At 34.7% G+C, this 11,015-nt stretch overlaps 1 protein-coding gene across 1 annotated transcript; it reads left to right on the forward strand.

Moving 5' to 3' along the window:
• The first annotated feature begins 4,704 nt into the window (after positions 1-4,704).
• Positions 4,705-8,467, forward strand: LOC140045311 (uncharacterized). Its single transcript, XM_072090163.1, has one exon. It carries the CDS (start codon positions 4,744-4,746, stop codon positions 8,185-8,187), a length of 3,444 nt encoding a protein of 1,147 aa, XP_071946264.1. The 5' UTR covers positions 4,705-4,743; the 3' UTR covers positions 8,188-8,467.
• Positions 8,468-11,015: the final 2,548 nt, after the last annotated feature.

Genomic DNA, 11,015 nt, shown 5'->3' on the forward strand with positions numbered 1-11,015 from the left:
AATGATGGTTTCTCAAAACGTCTTAGCATTGCTTTCTATTTTAAATCTAATGATCAGAAGTGGCAACGAATTTACATCGCACAAACAATCTAGAAATGTAGAATGGGCATTGACTACATTTATGCAAAGAATACGACGGCGTTTGCCGATAACTTTGGCGTTATTAAGTCTACCACAAATTCTGCTTTTATTTTGTTTGAGATACTTTTGTAAATCTCGGTATCTCTTCTGTTGCCATGTAGTCTCCCCCCAACTTTCGCTTCTCCCCACAATTGAATTGCAAAAATAGTTATTTCTTCAGTCCACAGTGATATTTTGATCTGTTGCTTGCTTATTATACACGTGTGTGTCAATGTAGCAGAAAAACCAAACAAACGCATCACGCTCTGTTAGTTTTTGACCTCGTGTCATGGGCCGGGTCACATATACGGTATATTTTGAGTGCAGCAGAAACGGGGTACGAAATATACGGTATATTTTGGAATATACCGTATAATATCCACAAACGATGGGGATATTTATGCGGTATATATACCGCATATATATACGGTATATTTTTTATGAGACCCATTTCTGCTGCCAAAAAATATACCGTATATAAAATATACCGTATATATACGGTATATTTTTGGCAGCAGAAACGGGGCCAAGTTAACATTGACTATAATCGCGAATAAACAATGCATTGCGATATCCGCGCAAATAATGCTGTGAAAAAAAGAATGTCCAGAATTAGGCTAACCAGATAACTAGGAGATCATTACGCTTTAGCAGATACAATACGGCGCTTCACTTAATCCATCATGATGGTAGACTGGAGGTTGTAATGTAATGTGTTTAAATATATACAATCCTTTTTTTCCGTGATAAAAACTAGAAATATATTTGTGAAAATATAATATTCTGCCTCTTGCAGAGGCAATAACTTACAAACCGCATCGGGTTTCGTATATTAATGCCTTGTATACCATCCATACAAGTCCGATAAAAGTATGACGCGTGAGGGCGCACTTTATTTTATGAAAGGCCATTTTGATTTGTACATTTTTAAACACATATTACTGTATCTGTAAATATTTTAGTTTATACTTGGGTTTTCTTTATATGTTATGTATTTTATTATACAATTTATTGTAAACTATATTATTTAAATTATTGTATAAACTATTAATTTTGTAGGTTTTTAGCTTTGTTAATGCATTTTTCAACGGGCGCTAACGGCGTCTCGTAATTTCAGTCACGCTTCGTCGTATTCGCTGTACACAATAATACGACATGAGGCGGTTATAAATTGGGTATAAAAGTCTAATTTTCTCGTAAAATCCCAAGTTTTGCAAGACGCAACATCAAGAAATGTTATTACCTACAGTATATACATAGAACCTACGGATGAAATTTTATTAGGGTACGTTGTGGTGAGGGTGATTTTTGACTGGACTAATACCCCTAAAAAACGTACTGTTGGAATGGGACTTTAAACCGAAATTGTGTCGTGTCCAGATTTCACATTTCACACCTAATTCATTAACCCGGAAAGTGTCACTGGTTGCTTGTATTTACACTGCAAAATACCAACCAGTGTAAATATTCTAGATTAATCGAAATATCTTCCTCTCGCGGATGAAGAGACACCCCAGTTTAACAGGACAAATGTCAAATGGTTTATTTACGGGTATGGTTTTACTCGATGTCCAAAAGGCCTTTGACTCGGTCAATCATGATATTTTGTGTAAAAAACTTAAGTATCTAGGATGCCGGTCTATCGGTTGATTTCAAGCGTACCTGTCTGGGCGAAATCAGATTGTCGATATTAAAGGCACCAAATCGGACTCTATTGAGATTGGATGTGGAGTCCCCCAGGGTAGCCTTTTGGGTCGATCCTCTCTTGTTTCTTATTTACGTGAACGACCTACCATCTAGTATCGAAAGTGATTGTAAAGTTGTTTTGTACGCTGACGATTGTGCAATTTTTTACTCCCATAAAGATCCAATCTCAATCCAATCTAAACTCCAAACCAATCTCGTATCATGCAATAATTGGCTGATCGACAATCAACTTTTGCTTCATATGGGTAAGACCGAATGCATCTTGTTTGGTTCTAAACGTAGATTAAGCAAAGTAAACGAATTCAATATAGATTGCTTTGGAACGACTATAAATGGATCAAAGTCTATCAAATATCTAGGTATTGAGATTGACCAAAATGTATCAGGTGGCGTCATTGCCCGCTCTGTTATAAACAAAGCAAACGGCAGACTGAAATTTCTGTACCGCCAATCATCATTTCTTAATTCACATTGTCGCAAAATTCTTAGTTTTGCTTTAATCCAACCGATGTTCGATTATTCGGTTTGCTCATGGTCTTCTACGGTAAATAAAAATTTAAAATCAAAATTACAAACGACTCAAAACAAAATGGTTCGTTTTATAAAAAAGTTAGGTCCCCGATCACATATTGGTCAATCTCAGCTAAACGACGTTGGTATGTTAAAAGTCCAAGATTGCGTCAAATTTCTTAGAGTCTGTCATGTTTTTAAAATATATAATCATTGTTGTCCACCTTATTTATGCAATCGTTTTATTAGAATTTCAGAAAGTCATAATTACAATACTAGGGGATGCAATTTTAATTTTAGAATTCCAACTATCAAGCCAATGGCACATGTGACCTTTTTTTACAATGCTATTAAGGAATGGAATAACTTACCAATTAACATTAAGGAATCACAAACTGTTTGTTGTTTTAAAAGTAAAGTTAAAAAGTATCTACAGGAACGTACACTAGCACTAGAAACTATTTAATAAGCGCTTCTTCTATTTTTGATAGTCCCTTTTGCTGTTTTTTTTGTAATTTTTATATGTTTCATTGTATGTCTTTTTGATGTTCTTTCAAAGGACCTCATTGGAAACAAGTCCGTAGAGGACTTTTATGAGTTATCCTTGGCATCCTTGTTTTATTCTTGGTTTTTTATATTTGCTATTTTTAATTGTATGTCTGTGATTTTTTATGTACTGATGCCGAAATAAATCAAGTCAAAATCAGACAAAATGCTACTTACGTTGTTATTTGTCCTAGGCCTACTGTAAATTCAAACTATATTTTCAAGTGATATTTATATTTACATACTTTTGTACAGAATTTTAATTTCAGTGTATTTTATTTATGATTGGTGGGTTATTTCTTTTTTTCAGTGACTTCTGGAAAGTGTACGAATACCCAGTGGTGGACAGGTCAGACTTACAGTACTTAATGCCATTACATAATAATGAATCTATACAAATGTGAACATTGTGGAGATAAACTTGTGTTAAATGATTTGAAGATACATTTGGGGATGCATATGCAGACTAAGAATGAACTACTCAATGATGACAATGATTTCAAGCTGAACGTTCAAACACACCAGGAGTTTAAACTTCTTCGATGTCAAGTGAAGGTTGTGAGACTTTGCCTAGATTTAAATAGTGGATGGAGCAGACATTTGGGAGAGTACACAGGAGAGACACCATATGAATGTGAACATTGTGGGAAGAACTTCAAACAGAGTGAAAATTTGATAAATCATTTGAAAATACACACAGGAGAGACACCATATGAATGTGAACATTGTGGAAAGAAATTCAACCAGAGTGAAAATTTGATAAATCATTTGAAAATACACAGAGGAGAGACACCATATGAATGTGAACATTGTGGAAAGAAATTCAACCAGAGTGAAAATTTGATAAATCATTTGAAAATACACAGAGGAGAGACACCATATGAATGTGAACATTGTGGAAAGAAATTCAAACATAATGACGATATGAAAAAACATTTGAAAATACACACAGAAGAGACACCGAATGAATGTGAACATTGTGGGAAGAAATTCAAAGAGAGTGATGATTTGATAAATCATTTGAAAATACACACAGGAGAAACACCATATGAATGTGAACATTGTGGAAAGAAATTCAAACATAATGACAATCTGAAAAAACATTTGAAAATACACACAGAAGAGACACCGAATGAATGTGAACATTGTGGGAAGAAATTCAAAGAGAGTGATGATTTGATAAATCATTTGAAAATACACACAGGAGAGACACCATATGAATGTGAACATTGTGGAAAGAAATTAAAACATAATGACAATCTGAAAAAACATTTGAAAATACACACAGAAGAGACACCGAATGAATGTGAACATTGTGGGAAGAAATTCAAAGAGAGTGATGATTTGATAAATCATTTGAAAATACACACAGGAGAAACACCATATGAATGTGAACATTGTGGAAAGAAATTCAAACATAATGACAATCTGAAAAAACATTTGAAAATACACACAGAAGAGACACCGAATGAATGTGAACATTGTGGGAAGAAATTAAAAGAGAGTGATGATTTGATAAATCATATGAGAATACACACAGGAGAGACACCATATGAATGTGAACATTGTGGAAAGAAATTCAAAGAGAGTGATGATTTGATAAATCATTTGAAAATACACACAGGAGAGACACCATATGAATGTGAACATTGTGGAAAGAAATTCAAACATAATGACGATCTGAAAAAACATTTGAAAATACACAAAGGAGAGAGACCATATGAATGTGAACATTGTGGAAAGAAATTTAAACAAAAAAGGAATTTGAGAAGCCATTTGCGAATACACACAGGAGAGACACCATATGAATGTGAACATTGTGGAAAGAAATTTAAAAATAAAGGGAATTTTAAAAAACACATGAGAATACACACAGGAGAGACACCATATGAATGTGAACATTGTGGAAAGAAATTCAACCAGAATGAAAATTTAAGAAGACATATGAGAATACACACAGGAGAGACACCATATGAATGTGAACATTGTGAGAAGAAATTCAACCAGATTGCATATTTGAGAAGCCATATGAGAATACACACAGGAGAGACACCATATGAATGTGAACATTGTGGGAAGAAATTCAAACAGAATGGGAGTTTGAAAAAACATTTGAGAATACACACAGGAGAGACACCATATGAATGTGAACATTGTGGGAAGAAATTCAAACAGAATGAAAATTTAAGAAAACATATGAGAATACACACAGGAGAGACACCATATGAATGTGAACATTGTGGAAAGAAATTCAACCAGAATGAAAATTTAAGAAGACATATGAGAATACACACAGGAGAGACACCATATGAATGTGAACATTGTGAGAAGAAATTCAACCAGATTGCATATTTGAGAAGCCATATGAGAATACACACAGGAGAGACACCATATGAATGTGAACATTGTGGGAAGAAATTCAAACAGAATGGGAGTTTGAAAAAACATTTGAGAATACACACAGGAGAGACACCATATGAATGTAAACATTGTGGGAAGAAATTCAAACAGAATGAAAATTTAAGAAAACATATGAGAATACACACAGGAGAGACACCATATGAATGTGAACATTGTGGGAAGAAATTCAAACAGAATGGGAGTTTGAAAAAACATTTGAGAATACACACAGGAGAGACACCATATGAATGTGAACATTGTGGGAAGAAATTTAAACATAAAGTAAATTTGAGAAGCCATTTGCGAATACACACAGGAGAGACACCATATGAATGTGAACATTGTGGGAAGAAATTCAAACAGAATGGGAGTTTGAAAAAACATTTGAGAATACACACAGGAGAGACACCATATGAATGTGAACATTGTGGGAAGAAATTCAAACAGAATGAAAATTTAAGAAAACATATGAGAATACACACAGGAGAGACACCATATGAATGTGAACATTGTGGAAAGAAATTTAAACATAAAGTAAATTTGAGAAGCCATTTGCGAATGCACACAGGAGAGACACCATATGAATGTGAACATTGTGGGAAGAAATTCAAACATAAAGGGAATTTGAGAAGCCATTTGCGAATACACACAGGAGAGACACCATATGAATGTGAACATTGTGGGAAGAAATTTAAACAGAATGGGAATTTTAAAAAACAAATGAGAATACACACAGGAGAGACACCATATGAATGTGAACATTGTGGAAAGAAATTCAACCAGAATGTAAATTTAAGAAGACATATGAGAATACACACAGGAGAGACGCCATATGAATGTGAACATTGTGGAAAGAAATTCAAACAGAATGAAAATTTAAGAAAACATATGAGAATACACACAGGAGAGACACCATATGAATGTGAACATTGTGGAAAGAAATTTAAACATAAAGGGAATTTGAAAACACACATGAGAATACACACAGGAGAGACACCATATGAATGTGAACATTGTGGAAAGAAATTCAAACATAATGGGAATTTTAAAAAACATTTGAGAATACACACAGGAGAGACACCATATGAATGTGAACATTGTGGGAAGAAATTCAAACAGAATGGGAATTTTAAAAAACATTTGAGAATACACACAGGAGAGACACCATATGAATGTGAACATTGTGGGAAGAAATTTAAACATAAAGTGAATTTGAAAACACACATGAGAATACACACAGGAGAGACACCATATGAATGTGAAAATTGTGGAAAGAAATTCAACCAGAATGAAAATTTAAGAAGACATATGAGAATACACACAGGAGAGACACCATATGAATGTGAACATTGTGGGAAGAAATTTAAACAAAAATGGAATTTGAGAAGCCATTTGCGAAAGCACATAGGAGAGACACCATATGAATGTGAACATTGTGGGAAGAAATTCAAACAGAATGAAAATTTAAGAAAACATATGAGAATACACACAGGAGAGACACCATATGAATGTGAACATTGTGGGAAGAAATTCAAACAGAATGGGAGTTTGAAAAAACATTTGAGAATACACACAGGAGAGACACCATATGAATGTGAACATTGTGGGAAGAAATTTAAACATAAAGTAAATTTGAGAAGCCATTTGCGAATACACACAGGAGAGACACCATATGAATGTGAACATTGTGGGAAGAAATTCAAACAGAATGGGAGTTTGAAAAAACATTTGAGAATACACACAGGAGAGACACCATATGAATGTGAACATTGTGGGAAGAAATTCAAACAGAATGAAAATTTAAGAAAACATATGAGAATACACACAGGAGAGACACCATATGAATGTGAACATTGTGGAAAGAAATTTAAACATAAAGTAAATTTGAGAAGCCATTTGCGAATGCACACAGGAGAGACACCATATGAATGTGAACATTGTGGGAAGAAATTCAAACATAAAGGGAATTTGAGAAGCCATTTGCGAATACACACAGGAGAGACACCATATGAATGTGAACATTGTGGGAAGAAATTTAAACAGAATGGGAATTTTAAAAAACACATGAGAATACACACAGGAGAGACACCATATGAATGTGAACATTGTGGAAAGAAATTCAACCAGAATGTAAATTTAAGAAGACATATGAGAATACACACAGGAGAGACGCCATATGAATGTGAACATTGTGGAAAGAAATTCAAACAGAATGAAAATTTAAGAAAACATATGAGAATACACACAGGAGAGACACCATATGAATGTGAACATTGTGGAAAGAAATTTAAACATAAAGGGAATTTGAAAACACACATGAGAATACACACAGGAGAGACACCATATGAATGTGAACATTGTGGAAAGAAATTCAAACATAATGGGAATTTTAAAAAACATTTGAGAATACACACAGGAGAGACACCATATGAATGTGAACATTGTGGGAAGAAATTCAAACAGAATGGGAATTTTAAAAAACATTTGAGAATACACACAGGAGAGACACCATATGAATGTGAACATTGTGGGAAGAAATTTAAACATAAAGTGAATTTGAAAACACACATGAGAATACACACAGGAGAGACACCATATGAATGTGAACATTGTGGAAAGAAATTCAACCAGAATGAAAATTTAAGAAGACATATGAGAATACACACAGGAGAGACACCATATGAATGTGAACATTGTGGGAAGAAATTTAAACAAAAATGGAATTTGAGAAGCCATTTGCGAAAGCACATAGGAGAGACACCATATGAATGTGAACATTGTGGGAAGAAATTCAAACAGAATGTGCACGTAAAAGCTCATATGAGAGTGCACACAGGAAGGAAATTAAAAAATCACAGTGGCCGGAGAAGACATTTGAGAGTACACACAAGAGAGACATCTTAAATATTGTTTGTGGGAATTCAAACAGAATGGGCAAATAAAAACGCATTTGAGAATACACACAGGAATGTGAAATTTAAACATAAATAGTCGGAGAAAACATTTAAGAATGTACACAGAAGAAACACTATATGAATGTGAACATTGTGGAAAGAAATTAAAACTGAGTTGGTGCTTAAAAAAACATTTGAGTTACCAATGTGAGAACAAACTAACTTGAATTGTTTAATTGGTATAATCATTGTTGTCTAGTCTTGCCTGTTCATTGATATTTAAGTTTTGTTATCATGGTTTTTCTTTAATTGTTTTATATTTTCAATATCATTGAATATTATAGTATACTTTCTCTTAAGTTCTGTCTACACTATCAAACTGCTCAACCACTTTCTCTTAAGCTCTGTCCACACTATCAAACTGCTCAACCACTTTCTCTTAAGCTCTGTCCACACTATCAAACTGCTCAACCACTTTCTCTTAAGCTCTGTCTACACTATCAAACTGCTCAACCACTTTCTCTTAAGCTCTGTCTACACTATCAAACTGCTCAACCACTTTCTCTTAAGCTCTGTCCACACTATCAAACTGCTCAACCACTTTCTCTTAAGCTCTGTCTACACTATCAAACTGCTCAACCACTTTCTCTTAAGCTCTGTCCACACTATCAAACTGCTCAACCACTTTCTCTTAAGCTCTGTCCACACTATCAAACTGCTCAACCACTTTCTCTTAAGCTCTGTCTACACTATCAAACTGCTCAACCACTTTCTCTTAAGCTCTGTCCACACTATCAAACTGCTCAACCACTTTCTCTTAAGCTCTGTCCACACTATCAAACTGCTCAACCACTTTCTCTTAAGCTCTGTCCACACTATCAAACTGCTCAACCACTTTCTCTTAAGCTCTGTCTACACTATCAAACTGCTCAACCACTTTCTCTTAAGCTCTGTCCACACTATCAAACTGCTCAACCACTTTCTCTTAAGCTCTGTCCACACTATCAAACTGCTCAACCACTTTCTCTTAAGCTCTGTCTACACTATCAAACTGCTCAACCACTTTCTCTTAAGCTCTGTCCACACTATCAAACTGCTCAACCACTTTCTCTTAAGCTCTGTCCACACTATCAAACTGCTCAACCACTTTCTCTTAAGCTCTGTCTACACTATCAAACTGCTCAACCACTTTCTCTTAAGCTCTGTCCACACTATCAAACTGCTCAACCACTTTCTCTTAAGCTCTGTCTACACTATCAAACTGCTCAACCACTTTCTCTTAAGCTCTGTCCACACTATCAAACTGCTCAACCACTTTCTCTTAAGCTCTGTCTACACTATCAAACTGCTCAACCACTTTCTCTTAAGCTCTGTCTACACTATCAAACTGCTCAACCACTTTCTCTTAAGCTCTGTCTACACTATCAAACTGCTCAACCACTTTCTCTTAAGCTCTGTCTACACTATCAAACTGCTCAACCACTTTCTCTTAAGCTCTGTCTACACTATCAAACTGCTCAACCACTTTCTCTTAAGCTCTGTCTACACTATCAAACTGCTCAACCACTTTCTCTTAAGCTCTGTCTACACTATCAAACTGCTCAACCACTTTCTCTTAAGCTCTGTCTACACTATCAAACTGCTCAACCACTTTCTCTTAAGCTCTGTCTACACTATCAAACTGCTCAACCACTTTCTCTTAAGCTCTGTCTACACTATCAAACTGCTCAACCACTTTCTCTTAAGCTCTGTCTACACTATCAAACTGCTCAACCACTTTCTCTTAAGCTCTGTCTACACTATCAAACTGCTCAACCACTTTCTCTTAAGCTCTGTCTACACTATCAAACTGCTCAACCACTTTCTCTTAAGCTCTGTCTACACTATCAAACTGCTCAACCACTTTCTCTTAAGCTCTGTCTACACTATCAAACTGCTCAACCACTTTCTCTTAAGCTCTGTCTACACTATCAAACTTTATGAGACTAAAAAGTGTAGACATCGCTTTAGAGAACTTTTTTGTAATTTGTCTTCTTTTCATGTTTTTTATTTTCTGTTTAAAAATAATTTGTTTGAATTGCGGTCGTTCAAATGTTATATTTGTTGCATATTTATACAGTATATGTTTGTTGAATTCAACAGAAAGATATTGCATGATGTGTTTATGAATAAATATACAGTACCTTGAATTATTATTATATTGTGTTACTGTACAATACTTTTAGTCTTTGAATTATCATTCATTATTTCTTTATTGGCCAATCAATTTGGAAGCCCTGATATCATTTAGAGGGGGCGGGGGGTATGCTTTGTAAAATAAATAAAAACAAATAAATGACACATGCCACATTTACGTATTCACGTAGGCCTACAGCAATTTTTATAAAAAATAAAGAGTAATAATTAACTTATAACTTGCTTCTATCATTCCATCGGATCAATTCTATGATCCAAACAATCGCAATCATCTAACATGCACACTTTATAAGGCCGTGGCCGGTATTGTATTCTTACGCCGAGATATTGTTCAAATACATGTGCTTTTTGGTCTAGAAATAATATGCTATACAGTATACATATATATTTCCATATTTCAAAGTCCATTTTCTGGGAACCTAGCAGCTCTATTTTTCAAAATTATTAGCTCCACCCAACCATGGTGGGCTGATCTTGTAGACTTATAATTTCGTTTCATATATCATGTATACGTGCAATTACTGTAGTTGCTTTTAACTAAACCTGCAGGGACCTGCAACTCTATTTTTCAATTTCTCAGCTCAGCCCCAACTGCATGATGGAGCTGAGGTCCTAATCCTTATATATTAACAAATCATGTCG

This window comes from Antedon mediterranea, chromosome 1 (assembly GCF_964355755.1).
Source record: "Antedon mediterranea chromosome 1, ecAntMedi1.1, whole genome shotgun sequence".
NCBI classification, from domain to species: Eukaryota; Metazoa; Echinodermata; class Crinoidea; order Comatulida; family Antedonidae; genus Antedon; species Antedon mediterranea.

Bases quoted from the DNA above. Each gene is read 5' to 3' on its own strand.
- LOC140045311 (XM_072090163.1), top strand. From the start codon at position 4,744: ATGAGAATACACACAGGAGAGACACCATATGAATGTGAACATTGTGGA.